At 36.6% G+C, this 15682-nt stretch overlaps 1 protein-coding gene across 3 annotated transcripts; it reads left to right on the forward strand.

The window, feature by feature from the left end:
- Positions 1–372: 372 nt before the first annotated feature.
- Positions 373–13122, forward strand: GTPBP8 (GTP binding protein 8 (putative)). Of its 3 annotated transcripts, none has more exons than XM_021692475.1 (6): positions 373–751; positions 2829–2927; positions 4694–4824; positions 6149–6248; positions 8174–8292; positions 13019–13122. In XM_021692475.1, exons 1-6 carry the CDS (start codon positions 416–418, stop codon positions 13098–13100), a joined length of 867 nt encoding a protein of 288 aa, XP_021548150.1. In that variant the 5' UTR covers positions 373–415; the 3' UTR covers positions 13101–13122. The 3 variants fall into 3 exon arrangements, with proteins under 3 accessions (XP_021548150.1, XP_021548151.1, XP_044770043.1); XM_021692476.1 differs by lacking the exon at positions 13019–13122 and adding an exon at positions 8479–8685; XM_044914108.1 differs by lacking the exon at positions 2829–2927.
- Positions 13123–15682: the final 2560 nt, after the last annotated feature.

Genomic DNA, 15682 nt, shown 5'->3' on the forward strand with positions numbered 1-15682 from the left:
CAAACGTCAATGATCCATGAGACAACCGGATACTGTGAGGCGTAAACAGGCCTGGAATCCACCAGAGCTTCACACGTTTGCTCTTTCGCGTTTGACACTCGAGGGCCACACAGCCCAGGTATGTCTTTGCACCTCTGCAAACTGTCAAACAACCTTCCCACAGTGATACACAAGTCAAAGGCACAGTCGTCAGTCTGGAGCTGAGCGTGAGTCAACGATCAGCCCCCGAGTCCCCACACCCACCTCCCCGTCGCGGGGAAACCGCTGCCTCGGCCTCTGTGGATTGGCAGCTCTGAGGCGCGTGTGTGAGGCCAGATGAGACTACAATTCCCATCAGGCATAGCGGGAGCGGGATCACCCAGGCGCAAACCAGACCTCGGCGCGAGGCCCAGCGCGGGACTTCTGGGAGAGGAAAATGACAGCACGGGGCTTGCGACTACCCACCGGCAAGCTATTGAAGCGGCCGGCGGCGCTGGGGCGCGTGAACCGAGCTTGCAGCACGTTCCAAACCTTCGCGGAAGTTCTCAGGCTGCCCACGAGACGAATGACGAAGCTCGCGTTCCCACTACAGGAACTCCAGCGGCAGCTCACACCAGACTCGAGGTTGGACCTTCACGTGAAGACCTTCGACCCGAGTCTGGAGGACATCTCCAAGGCGGAGAGCATCTTCACGGCCACGGGCCGCAACCGCATCGAGTACCTCAGCTCCGCGGTGCGTCTCGACCACGCCCCGGACCTCCCCCACCCTGAGGTGAGAGCCACCGCTGCCCTCAGGTCGTGACCACTCGGGCAGGCATTTTGCCCTCACCTGTTCTTGTCACCGAACGAGAGAGATTTTCTAGCTTTGTGGGGACGCATGTAATTATTTTAACTAAATAAGCATATATAGTTTGTTATTTTGGTAATGAATGTACAAGACTAGAAGATTGTAAAACCCAAATCAGTTCAGAAATTTAAATGGCTTTTTATTATCTTTTTCCTTTTTAATTAACGTAAGGGAAAACATGCCGAGATAAATGAGACAAAGTGAAGAATATGAAAAGTATAATAGTTACACAAATGTGGTGATCCTTATCAGTACGTAATTTTCACCCAGTCTAAGTCTTCTGTCGTGCAAAAGTAATAATTATATATACATGGCAACAATGTAGGTTTTTTTAAATCAACTTTTAATGAAATTCCATGAGTGTGCATTTTATGCATGTCTTAGAGAGCTCATTATTTGCCACTGCACCACTGCAGTGGAAATTTTCCTTCTAATCAGAACTGCTATGATAGTTTAAATAGAACTAAGGGGTAGGTAAGTCATTTAATAATTTTGAGATAGCGTCGTGTTTTGACTGAAATTTCTGAATTACTGGACTTTTTGTGTAATTCGTTTCTTAAAATTTAGTTTTGTTTTTTGTTTTTTTTTTTGTTTTTTTTTTTTTAAAGATTTTATTTATTTGTTTGAGAGAGAGAGAATGAGAGAGAGCAAGCACATGAGAGGGGGGAGGGTCAGAGGGAGAAGCAGACTCCCCGCCGAGCAGGGAGCCCGATGCGGGACTCGATCCCGGGACTCCAGGATCATGACCTGAGCCGAAGGCAGCCGCCCAACCAACTGAGCCACCCAGGCGCCCCTAGTTTTGTTTATATATTATCATTGGATTTAATCTGGCAGAGCATTTGAAATTTATGCAGGACAGATCAATTCATGTTGAAGGACTAACGGCAGTCTTGAAAGATATATAGCATCCCTGGCCCCACCCACTGCCACCCAGTCCTATTCATATATACATATATATATAACCTGAGGTTATTCAAATAACCTCAATAAAAAGCCATTTAATTTAATGCCCTTCCAGATTTCCAAAACGCCTCCCGGCCAGAGGGTGATACCACCTTCACCTAGAACCACTGATTGGTATTGTACCCCCTTCAATAGCATGTTAAAAAGCAGAGTCATGTATATTAATGGTTAGTATCAGGAACATTATGTTCCTTTCTACACTATAGAGGGCTAAAGGAGAAAAGCTTAATTGGAACAAGAGGTCAAAGGGAAGGAATAACTTCATAAATACAATGGTGTTACAGTCTACTCTGGGAGTTCATGGGGAAATGCAGTTTCAGACATGTAGTTGTACTTTAGAATAAGTTTTGTTGAGATGCATCTAGTTTTTAACTTCAAAAAGTTTGTAAATATGGAATGTTTAGTAAATGTCCCAGATATTCTTGAGTAGCATAATGTAGTTAAAGGCACAGGTTCTGGATATAGATGTCCTGAGTTTAAATTCCAACTTCTTTCCTTTCTAGCTATATAATTTGGGGCCAGTTATTTAACATCTCTTTACCTCTAGTTTTATCATTTGTAAAATGGGGATAATAATATTACCTACCTTATAGGGTTGTTGTAAAAAAGTAGGTAAGAAAATTTATATTAAGTGCTTTGAAAAGTACCTGGCACTGGGAATCATTCAGTAGATAGTAGCTATATTTTAGAATTTGAGGTTCGACTAAACATAAGCCACCTTTTTACATGGCTAGGCAAGACAATAGTTTGACAGATTTTTTCAGCTAATACAACATATAATAAAAATGTATAGGGACGCCTGGGTGGCTCAGTTGGTTAAGCGACTGCCTTCGGCTCAGGTCATGATCCTGGAGTCCCGGGATCGAGTCCCACATCGGGCTCTCTGCTCAGCAGGGAGTCTGCTTCTCCCTCTGACCCTCCCCCCTCTCATGCTCTCTCTATCTCATTCTCTCTCTCAAAGAAATAAATAAATAAAATCTTTAAAAAAAAATGTATATATAAACCTAGTATTCAGTTATCTTCTTTTTCCTTGTATAAGGTGTGTTTTATAGGCAGAAGCAATGTTGGAAAATCCTCTCTAATAAAAGCCTTATTTTCACTGGCCCCAGAGGTTGAAGTCAGAGTCTCCAAGAAACCGGTATGTTGAAGGAAAGGGTTGGGGAGGTGGGATATAAAAGAAACAGTACATTGAAATGTAAAATATGTCTGAACTATCTCTGAATTGACTAAAGTAACTAATGTTGAGAGGTACAAGAAATCATACTTGCTAAGTTCCTAGGACAGTGATTTCTTTGAAACAAGTAGTAAAGTAAGACATTTTATTGATGCCTGTATATATATCCCTGAAGAAGAAGGAAGGAAGTCTGGATTTATTTTAGCTGTCTTGCCAGTTTCTTGAGGAAATCTTTTGTCCAAATCTTTTCCAAAAAGTTGCCAAATAAAGTGTTCTATTGCCATTCTATATTTGCTTCTTTAAGAATGATCATCTAGTCCTACCCTGGTTTTAGAGGAAACTGCTTTGAAGTGGCTTTTCCCTCCTATAATTTTGTATACCTTGCTAACTCCTTTCTCCCTCCCTTCTCTTACTACCCCTTGTCTCTTAAATGCAGGTGTAGATACAGATACAGATATATACACATACATATACGTATATATATTGGGCAGACCCCAGTTTACCCAGGGCCAAATTATGTGATTATCCCAGCCAGTCTGCTCTAGTAGCTTTCTGTCATTTTTTAAATTTCCTCTACTCTTTCTCAGTGATGCAGACTACCAATATCTAAGATACGGTGTCCTTAAAACTCACCCCCAGTTCCCCTCACCTTATTATCTATCCATGGCAAAACGTTCCCACCAACCTACGGCTCACTGCCCCACTTTCTTTGCGTTGGAACCCTTCCATGAAGCTTCCCTAGTCTTCTCTTCCTCCCCATTTCTTCATATAGTTGATTCCCTGGCTCCATCACTGATGCTGATGATTGTAATTCATTAAATCTCCTATCCTTAGGCCTACTCTGTCTCACCAAATAACACAGCTAAACTCTGATTTCTAGGTGGGGTGGGTTCCCTTTCTGCTGTGAGGAAGAAATGTATTCTTGACATTCCTAATCTGTCATTTTCCTATGGATAGACATCTCAACTGATTGGGAACCTAAGCACTGTTTTATAAAATCTTCCCTCTGAAAATATTTGTTCTAAGTTCCAAAAATTGACTTTTTAAGCTGTTTATCTTAATCTTTTGTTTTCTGATTAATAGTGTCATTGGACACAAAACCATGACTTTTTGTCATCTTTACATCATTTTAGTTTAACACATATTTTATAGTGTTGTACATGCTTTTAAAAAATGGTTTAATGAAAGCACTAAACCATCTAATGAAACATGCAAAACATCTTGATAATAGGGAAGCAGTAGTCTAGGTGTAATAAACTATCAGGTTTTGCATCTAGGTTTTATGAAAACCTATATGACTGACAGTAGGTATTTTTAGTTTAACCAATCTGTGCCATAATTTATTTCTCTTTAAAGTGGAGATATATTATTCATCAGAGAATATTGACTAATGTAGTGACACCATTATAGGGTAACTTTTCCCTGAGAAAGAGCTAATGAAAAGACTCTGACATATTTTGGGTACATATTCCTAATCAAAAGTTCTTCTTAAGTCATATGGATGCTCTTAAAAATGAATTGGAGGGAAGAAGTAGTATCTTCTAAGCTTATCTCCAGCCACTTCCCTTCTATATTCTTTTCCTGTATCATTAGCAGCACAGCTAGGATTATATTCAGAACACTTAGGCTTTTAATAAATATATGCTGATTGAATTGAAAATATTTTGAGTCATTAAATATATAAAGGATGTATTTTAAGAAATTTTTTATTTTTCCATTTATTTTGTCAGGGGCACACAAAGAAAATGAATTTTTTCAAAGTTGGAAAATATTTTACATTGGTGGACATGCCAGGTTATGGCTATAGAGCTCCCGAAGATTTTGTTGACATGGTAGAGACCTATCTAAAAGAACGAAGGAAGTAAGGAAAATATTTTCTTATAAATTTAATCCAAAAGCATGTTTTCATTAATGGAACATTCTCCACATTATGACTCCATATTATCAAGTGACTTCTTTTAGAAAGTCCATTTTATTCTCATAATATTCTACAGTACAATATTTAGGGCCAAATTATGTACTGCTTGCTTATTTTTTTCTTGTAGATTAGCTTAATCTTAAATTCAAAAGTTTTTCTAAATTAAGACTATAAATGTATTTCAGCAGAGTTCATTAATTTTCTTATGTCAAACTTGTGGGTGGCTAATTTTGAAAATAAAAATTATTGGTTAATGTGGTATTTACTAAATTTAAATAAACCTCAGTACATTTTAAAAATACCTCTGATATCACATCCTCTGTAAATGTTATCTTTGTTGTCTCCATAGGTAGTCAAATTGCAGTTCTGTTTTAAGCATTGCACAACATATAGAAAAATTAATTTTTGAAATATAAAAAAGTATCTACAAGTATCTTGCTTGTTGTAGCTTTACACAGAAACTAAGATGAAATATTTACACACAAAAAATACAAAACATAATGTCTCTGGTTTCTCTTATCTGTTACTCTTAAAATAATATTTGAGAATTTAGACATTTTTGTGATAACTTACAGTTAATTGAGTTCATGTCTCTTTCCCCACTAGAGTTCAAGCTTTTTTTTTTTTTTTTAAGATTTTATTTATGTATTTGTCAGAGAGAGAGAGCACAAGCAGGGGGAACTGTAGGCAGAGCAGGCAGAGGGAGAAGTAGGCTCTCCGCCGAGCAAGGAGCCCAATGTGGAACTTTTTGTCATCTTTACATCATTTTAGCTTAACACATATTTTATAGTGTTGTACATGCTTTTAAAAAATGGTTTAATGAAAGCACTAAACCATCTAATGAAACACGCAAAACATCTTGATAATAGGGAAGCAGTAGTCTAGGTGTAATAAACTATCATGCCCTGAGCCAAAGGCAGACGTTTAACTGACTGAGCCACCCAGGTGTCCCTAGAGTTCAAGCTTTTAAAGGAAGGGACTCACTCATCTTTGTGTCCAGCCCTAGGCAGAGGATCTTAGGTCCAATACTTGCTATTGAAATAAATTAATATTTAGTAAATTTAGTTATTGAAAGTAATGGCATTGAGATTTATTGGATTGTAGGATGAACTTCTAGTGAACTGAGAATTCCTTTTGCCTAAAAAATTTTTAAATTTTGGAGTGAAAATTATTCAAAAGAAAATTTCTCAGGATAGTGAGGGTCAGGGGGAGAAATGAATGAGTATATTTGATATTGTCATTAATTTTTATTTCTGCATTCTTATAGTTTGATGAGAACATTTTTGTTAGTGGATAGTGTTGTCGGAATTCAAAAAACCGACAGTATTGCCATAGGAATGTGTGAAGAATTTGCATTACCTTATGTGGTAAGTATTTCTTTTGAATCATGGTTGCTGTTGGAAATACCAGTTTGTGTGTATGCATGTGCACATGCTTGTGTGTGTGTGTCTTTTTAGTGAGAGAGCAGGTCTTGTCTCTGCAAGAGTAGTTCTCAAATAATCTTTTTGATTATCAGCCATTAGTAGATAAGTTCTGTGGTATTTATATTCTTTTTCTTTCTCTCAGCTTAAATTTTCAAAATTATAGTCAAAGTAAAGTATTTTTAAGCTGTTCATTTAGTGTTCCTAAGTGCTTTTCCCTTTCATTTTTTTTAATGGCAATATAAAATTTGTCTAAAACATATTAGTGGCTCTTTAACAGCAGTTTGGCATATACTACTTATCCAAGTATAAATGACATTGCAACTGAAAAATTTGCTAAAGTAATTTGTAGTTTAAGAACCATTGCAAGAAAATAGCAGGCTCCAGCACACACAGGTAGGATTTTTACATTCTTCTGGGAATATCTTACCAGTATTTTTTTCTGTTGTTTGTCCTAGAATAGAATACAAATTAGTAGATTGGTATCCACATTTACTTTGCTTTGTGAGTTTTCCAGAAAAAACAGCACTCCAGAGTTCCTTTCTAAGGAAAAGAATCCATTGACTATAATTTGGTTTCAAAAAAAGGAAACCACTAAAATGTAACAGTGAAGTTTAATGCAAATCAAAGCATGTTACTAATCAGCGATGTTTTTGTATTCTTGGGGTTATGGAATTTTGGGGGTTTGCAAAAGCCCTGTGAAGCATAAGCTATAACTACAGTCAGTATGAGGAGCCAAAAGTTTGATTATAGTCCACATAGTAGAAAATACCCAGTAGTGCCAAACTGGTTTTAAGTGATATAGTATTCCTGATTTGGTATCATAGGTACCAATTTGTAAAATTGTATATTTTCCTCAGTTTCAAAAGAAACATTGCTTTCTTCTTTGGAAAGAGGTTGTGATAGAGGAATTATGTCTCCTTTTAAATATCAGCATATTTGCTCTTATGAGGAAAGACTCCCAATTGGAGGGACTCACAAGTCATTAGAAACCACACACTTTCTGCTTCTCACTCCTTTTACCATTAACGTTTTTTATAACTGAAAAGCATAAATGAATAGTCAGGAAATTTAATTTTATAGAAATTCCCCAGGAAAATTGAAGGTCAAAGTTTTACTTTTTAATTGATTTTGTAGTCATCCTATAATTGTAGTGGATATAAGATTCAAATAGCCTGATTTCTAGTTTTTCCTTTATATTATTACATATAAGGCAGAACCATTTTGTAGGTCAAAAATGATTATAAGTTGGCAATTTTATATGGATCAACCTAATAATATTATGTGTCTTAGTTAACATAAGATATATAGTGATCATATGAAATTTGTTTTATGTCAATTGCAAATACGGCTCAAGGGTCCTTTTCACTAGTCTTGAATCCAAGATATGTTGGCCCTGTGTAGTTAAAGCACCATTAAACAGCAAACACATAGTATATGCTTTATACATTGCATACATTAATTCATTTAATCTTCATGGTAACTCCTTTTGGGAGTGTTGCTTTTATTTTATAGATGAAAAAATAAGTATAGAGAGATTAAGAAACTTACAAGGATCACCTACTTGTTATTAAACATGTGTAGCTAGGGGTGCCTGGGTGGTGTAGTTGGTTAAGCGTCCGACTCTTGGTTTCAGCTCAGGTCATGATCTTGGGGTTGCAGGATTGAGCCCTGCATGGGGCTCCATGCTCAGCCAGAGTCTGCTAAGGTTTCTCTCTCCCTCTCCCTCCCCACCCCACCCCCCGCCATGCACTCATTCTCTCTCTAGAATAAATAAATAAATCTTTAAACAAAAATTGTAGCTAAAATGTATAAAACTGTATATTAAAAAAGACTTAATTTCTAATGCTTAAGTATTTGTTTTCTTACAGATGGTATTAACAAAAATTGACAAATCTTCCAGGGGACATCTTTTAAAACAAGTGCTTCAGATCCAGAAATTTGTTGACACTGAAACACAAGGATGTTTTCCTCAGTTGTTTCCTATAAGGTAAAAGTTGAATTATTTTATAACTTTATGTACTAACATCCTTTAGTATTATATAGTGTTTCTTAAATTGAGGTATCACTTAAAATAAGAGGAGTTTGGAAGACTATGCACTTAACCATGACTTATTGGTACAACCCATCAGCACTTTTATTTTTTTCTTCCTTCTATTTTGTCTTCCTTCTGCAGGCTCCTGCTGGATCTTCCCTGCAGCCTAGCTCAATCAGAGATCTCAGCAGAAGTGAAAACTTTTACTTTTTAAAATCAGCTAAATAACAGCCACAATAAAGATACTACCATGCTTTTCTCAATTTCAAAGAAAAACAAATTATCTCTATAGTAGAAAGCCATGCAGGCTGTGAGGGATAAAAATTTTTCTTTAAAGAGACCAAATATAAAGAAATGCTTCTTAGAAGTTAGAATTAAGCATTGGTAGAGACAGAATGGTTATTTCTAGAGCTCACAATTTTGAGATATTTGATAGAGTTTAGTGATGAAACATGAGTCTATACTTTTAGCTTATACCTTGGATATGGTAAGTACCTTGTACTGGAGCAGAGATATAGTGCCATTCCCATAGGATTTTCTTACTGTAACTTCTTTGAGGAAAGCAATATGGTATTTGCTATGAGAAATAATTAAACCAAGTAACAGTTGTATATGAAACTGTCCCCTAATCAGTCATTCAAGGTCCTACCAATCCAGATCACATTTAAATTGTTTGTAATTATGAACGTGCCTGTCAGAATCCTTCATTCAGTCATTCCTACAAAATGCTCTTCTCCCTTGACTTTCATTCAAGTATTTATCCTGTTCATTTGTCTGTGTCCCATCTGTATAATGGAGACTCCTAGGGGCAGGAATGAAATCCTACTTCTTAGAGCCCTGAGCATTGTCATGGAAGAATAGCTGTTTCTTTTAACTGTTTAATAAGAAGGAAGTGAGACCGTCACTAAAAATGCAGCACAAACATAAGATGGACAGATGACTGTGGCTTAACAGCAGCATTTATTGGGGAAAAAAATTAATCTTTAGTTGACTATAAGCTGAATTTGAATTAACAGTTTAATGGGGCTGGGGAAAAAACTGACAATGTTTTCTTGACCTACATTAATAGAATTATAGTGTTCCAAACAAGGGAATGATCTAGCAGTAGTTCCACATAGCTTTGAGCTACATGCCATCAGACCAATCAGGTTAGATGGTGGCTCGACATTGAGAACAACTAGAGCTATCTGAAAACAGATGGTCTTGGGGAAGGTTACATCATTCATAACACTTACCTGGTCCTCACAGTAAACATCCCTATTTCCAGCTACGGTTATAGGTCAAGGAAATGAAATAAGTTGCAGAGAGGTATTGGTTTAAATAGAAAGAGCATGGGCTTTGGGGTCAGACAGCCTTGATTTTGCATGGTTCTTCTACTTCTTGGCTATAGATTTTAAAGCAATTTATTTCATTTTCTGAGTCTGTTTTCTCACTAGTAAAAATGTGATTGTTAGAATGATCAAATAAAATGACTGTACACACAGACACATCATAAATGTTAGCTTCCTTTCTTGCCAAGTCAGTAAGTAGCAGGGTTAGGCCAACAACCCAGAGTATCAGATTCTCAGTACTTTTTAAAGATATTCACTTCTTTAGATATGTCAGCATTCTCTGCTGTATGACCCTGGAATCACTGCTGCCATTGTACTTGCCGTAAGTGACCAAGGCACTGCAGAAGCCATTCAAGTCTAAGACTTGAGATGCAGGAGCCTGGTGACTTTCAAGAACTTCAACATTCATTGTATATAGTGACCACATACAGGAATTTGGCAGACTGGACTTTGTAGCTCTCAAAACCCAATTCAGAAAGTAGAGTTATATACATTCCTTGGCTTTATGTGCATGACCAAGTCCTAGTCCATCCCTCCAGAAAGAAGTTTGGCCTATTCATGAAATAATTATGATAAAATAAGTCAGGTTTTATTTCCTTCTCTTCCTATAATCCTTATAGGAGAAAGGTGGAAGTATAGGCCAGCAAGCTTTGGCCTTTAAGGCTTTGGCAAAAGTTAAGTGCTGAACTTCATGTCAGAACTCTGCCCCAGCTGAGTAGAGATGTGTAAATGGTGAAGAGCCCCTAAAAATTGATGTTGGGATCAGTCTGTCTGTATAACTCATGGGAGAAATATGTAAGTAGGTACAGTATAATTGCTTTTTATATAGTGGAATTCCAAGCAAAGACAATGGACTCTAAAGACAAAGAAAATCACATTACAACATTGACAGAAATGTTGCAAATGAGTTCAAGATGCCATAATTAATGTGTGGACAGTCCAACTTGTATTTCTTCTTTAAACTATATAACTTCACTTATAACCCAGAAATCATTATGGGCTGTTCTCAAGCAAGCAGCTTTGGTCAAAAAGTCTAAAATGCTATATTTTATCAAGAAGGGAATTAGGAGTACAGCAGAAAATATTTTACCTGTTTTATATGCAGGTATATACAATTCTTGTATCCATAAAAATCATAGTGTATTCATAAAAGTTCATGTAGCCTGAGAAACCATGTGGGCACTTCCAGCTGACAAATGGATGGATGCATATGGATGGATATAGTAAGATGAGTAGACAGTAATAGACACAATAATGGTGATGATGATTTTTTAAAATGACAAAAAAAGGTCTAAATTATCAAGGTTGTTGAATCTTTGTCACAAGAAGAATAAACTAAAGAAATCAAAACTTTTAGTCTAGGAAATAAAAGGCAAAAATAGAAGATATTCCAATAGCATTTTTCACAGAAATAGAACAATCTTAAAATTTGTATGGAACTACCAAAGACTACAAAGAGCCAAAGCAATCTTGAGAAAGAACGAAGCTGAAGGTATCATGGTCCCTGATTTCAAACTATATTGTAAAGTTACAGTAATCAAAAAGGTATGGTACTGGCATAAAAAAAGACACATAGATCAATGGAACAGAATAGAGAGGCCAGAAATAATCCCACACATATATGGTCACTATGACAAAGAAGCCAAGAATATACAATGAGAGGAGGGCAGTGTCTTCAATATCTGGTGTTGGCAAAACAGGAGAGCTACGTGCAAAAGAATGAAACTTAGATTACTGTCTTACATTATACATAAAAATTAACTCAAAATGGATTAAGGACTTGAACGTAAGGCCTGAAGCCATAAAACTCCTAGAAGAAAACATAGGCCCTTAACATCAGACTTGGCAATGATTTTTTGGATTCGACACCAAAAGCAAAGGCAACAATAGCAAAAATAAACACGAGGGACTACAGTGAACTGTAAAAAAAGCTTCTGCACAGCAAAGGAAACCATCCACAAGATGAATAGGCAACTTCCTGAATGAAAGAAAGTATTTGCAAATCATGTATCTGATAGGGGCTAATATCTGAAATACATAACTCCTACAACTCAATAGCAAAAAAAAAAAAAAATCTGATTAAAAAATGGGCAGAGGATCTGAATAGACATTTTTCCGAAGAGTGCACACACATGGCCAACAGGAAAAGATGAAAACATGAAAAGATGCTTAGCATCACTAACCATCAGGGAAATGCAAATCAAAACCACCACAATGAGATACCACCTCACACCTATTGGAATGGCTATTATCAAAAAGGCAAAAAAAAAAAAAAAAAAAAAACAAGAAATAACAAGCATTGGTGAGAATGTGGAGAAAAGGGAACCCTTGTACACGCTTGGGAATGAAATTAGTGCAGACTCTATGGAAAATAGTATGAGGTTCTTCAAAAAATTAAAAATAGAACTACCATATGATCCCAAAATACCGCTTATAGGTATTTATCTGAAGAAAACAAAAACACTAATTTAAAAAAGATACCTGCACCCCCACATTCACTGCAGCATTATTTACAATAGCCAAAATATGGAAACAGCCTAACTGTCCATTGGTAGATGCATGGACAAAGAAAGTGTGGATGTATATACAATGGAATACAATTCAGCCATAAGAAAGAATGAAATCTTGCCATTTGTGACAACATGGGTGGATTTTGAGGGGATTATACTAAGTGAAATAAGTCAGGCAGAAAAGACAAATACCATATGATCTCACTTATATGTGGAATTTGAGAAACAACAAAAAAGCAAAATCATAGATACAGAGATTGGTGGTTGTTAGAGGTGGAGGTTGGGGGATAGGAGATATGGGTGATGGGGATCAAAAGGTACAAACTTCCAGTTATAAAATAATCAAGTCATTGAGATATATAGCATGGTGACAATTATACTGTATTGCATATTTGAAAGATGCTGAGAGCAGATCTTAAAATTCCTCATCACAAGAAAAGGAAAAATTGTAATTATGCTTGATGACAGATGTTAACTAGACTTTACTGCTATCATTTTACGATATATACAAGTATCTAATCATTATGTTGTACAACTGAAGCTAATGTTACGTGTCAATTATACCTCAATTTAAAAAAAAAAAAAAAAACTTAGTCTGGTTAATAAAAGGCAAAGTTGTAGATACGGTGAAATTTTTAGGATCCGGAAGGAAATTGATCAGATAATGTGGATCATTAGATTTCGAATACAAGAGGCTGGTGGAAGAGAGGAAAGGTAGAACAAATTAAAACATTCGGTTTCATACGTGGAACTCAAGAGTTTTTAAGCAGTTTTTAAGTTAGATGAATTCAAATATATTACTATATCTGAAATAAGAAAAGTTTTCTTTTCTTTTCACAGTTCTGTGACCTATTCTGGAATCCATCTGTTGAGATGCTTTATAGCAAATATAACAGGAAATCTTAAGACTGATGGCCTCTAGTTTAGCTGAAGATTCAAAATTCTTTTTGCCAACTGGAGTTGAACATATAGAATTTCAACATTGTTTTAAATGTTGTGTATCTATAATTTGCAGAAGGATAATTTCATCTTTAAAACCTGCATCTTCCCAAAGCAAGAATGAATTTGTGCTGGGGAAAAAAAAGTTTATAAATAAATTATGCAATTCATTAGAACAGATACTGTTCCTATTTTAACAATGTTTCTATTTTAACATATTGACAAAGAAGAGCATATATAAGTCCATTATGTGAAAACCTATTTACTACTATGTAGAGAAGGATTCGCCCTGTTTTTATTGGGCTTTTGTCTTTTAAAGACAATGTCTATTATGTATATTTAAGTATTAAAATGGACTAGGTAAAAAAGGGGCTACTTTTCTGTTAAGCATTTATAGATAGATGGAAGATAAATGCTTCTCTCTATGCCTATAATTTATCTTTTTATCTGAGTCCTTATTTGAATATAAAAAAAAATATTCTTGATAAAAGTTCAGTCAGTCCATACTGGAAACATCAGTCATTTCAGACTGGGATCATTCACCTTCAAGTGAACACAGGATTCAGAATCAGAAGACCAGAATTTAAGTTCCAGTTCTAATATTTATTATATTGGGTCTTGGGCAAATTACTTGATTTCTCTGCCCTTCATTTATAACTCACAAAGCTTATAGAAGTTAAAATAGCATTGTATGTGTAAAAGATATCTGTATACTCTATTGTGAAGTGAAACCAACCAAGAATACAGCAAAATTCAGACTTATCACAGAAAACCTCTTGTCATAGAGGTGGTAACATTTTCTCTAGTGAAAGACAAAAACCAAGAACTAGTTTTAAGTGAGAACACTGATATTTGCAAAAAGCAGGAGAAAAAAGTTGATGGACCAGTTTAGAATTGTACAGTAAGATTCAGAATGGAAAGATAAAGCCTTACTTTGAGCTAAAGTTAACAGAAAAGATTTTTATGAAGATGCTACTGACGTATTCATGTAAGTGGCTTAGCTTTTCAAAGTGAGGCTGAATACTAAAAAATTATAGCAGTAGCCCTGGATAAAAACTTAAGGCTGTAAAACAAGTTTGTGGCTTTTTTAGGGAATTCGATTATGATTATGTTTCCAGCTCTATAGTTGATAGCCCTGGTCTATTCTAACCAGCAGTGTTTTAAAAAAGAAACAAAAAACTTTATGTAGGCATTCACAAAGTAAAATATATGGTTACAATAGACTAATCTTAGAAGTCATCATTTTGCTTGCCAGTGTTACTTTACTGCTTGTCTTAGCCGTGGTTCTTCTAAGAGCAGAGCCCAAAACAGAAGTTTGCATGCAGTCGTTTATTTGGGAAGTGATCCCAGGGTACGGGAGTGATGGAGAAAGGAAACAGAAGAAAGGAAAGTCAATCAAGGATGCAGGAGTTGGACATCACATAGGTACTAGTCTTGATCTTGAGGGACCTTCTGGGGAGCCTTAGGAAATGTGCCTCTGAGTTGTCTTTGAAGTAGGGAGAAGGTGGCTCCACACTTCTTCCAGCTTGTGCATGCCTAAGTGCCAAGCAGTTCCTGCAACTTGTCAGAAGGAGCAGGAAGAAAGAGGTCTCTGGAACAGGAGGCAAAGTGCAGTTGTCCACTCCTACTGGAAACTGGTTGCCACAGGAGTGGCTGAACTAAGGCCAAGAGGATTTGGTATGGGAGGTCTCACCACAGTGCTCTTATGAATAACCTGAGTGTTTTAATGCTACCAGAGCAGTAAAATTGGTATTCACTATGATGACACTAACAGTAGTTTTTTTTTTTCTTTTTTGGCCGGGGGGGGGGGGGAGGGGGGGACAGAGGGAGAGGGGAAAGAAGAGAACCTTAAGCAGCTTCCACATTCAGCTCGGAGCCCACTGTGGGCTCCATCTCACAACCCTGAGATAATGACCTGAGCTGAAATCAAGAGTTGCATGCTTAACCAACTGAGCCACCCAGGCAATTTATTAAGAACTTTGAAGTAAACCAGGATGTTTAGCAAGGCTTCAGAAAGAAGGAAGCTAAAACAGTGTTTCTCTCTGCTTTGCAGACTACTTGCATCAGAATAACCTAAGTTAAAAAATGCAGGCTTCTAGGCACCTGGGTAGCTCAGGCGGTTGGGCATCTGACTCTTGATTTCAGCTTGGGTTTTGATCTCAGGGTCATGAGGTCATGCAGGCTTCTGTCCCCATGCCCTGGCTGTGTTCATCAGTCTCTTCAGAAGGTAATCTGCATTTTTAAACAACCCACCAAGTGATTCTCAAAACAGCCTAAGGTATGAGAACCACCAGTATAGGTAAGTGGGAAAATCATGCAACTCTTGATTTCAGCTCAGGTCATTATCTCAGAAAGAACAAGGCCAGATAAAGAATGGAACGGAAATAGAATAAGGATGGCCAAGGAAAACAAGGGTGCGGTATATACTGGGGCACTGTTTTATTTTTCTATAAATCTACATATAACATAAAACTTAAGGCTACAACCTTCTTAACAAATAGAAGCTTACTGACCTAATTCTAGTAAACTAGAATATTTGAAAATATGTAAGATCTACCCTCTGAG

The sequence above is a fragment of the Neomonachus schauinslandi genome, chromosome 1 (genome assembly GCF_002201575.2).
Source record: "Neomonachus schauinslandi chromosome 1, ASM220157v2, whole genome shotgun sequence".
Taxonomy (NCBI): domain Eukaryota; kingdom Metazoa; phylum Chordata; class Mammalia; order Carnivora; family Phocidae; genus Neomonachus; species Neomonachus schauinslandi.

Coding starts and splice junctions, on each gene's coding strand:
- GTPBP8 (XM_021692475.1), top strand. CDS start 416: ATGACAGCACGGGGCTTGCGACTACCCACCGGCAAGCTATTGAAGCGG. Junction 4,825..6,148: donor TATCTAAAAGAACGAAGGAA/GTAAGGAAAATA, acceptor GCATTCTTATAG/TTTGATGAGAACATTTTTGT. Junction 6,249..8,173: donor AATTTGCATTACCTTATGTG/GTAAGTATTTCT, acceptor GTTTTCTTACAG/ATGGTATTAACAAAAATTGA.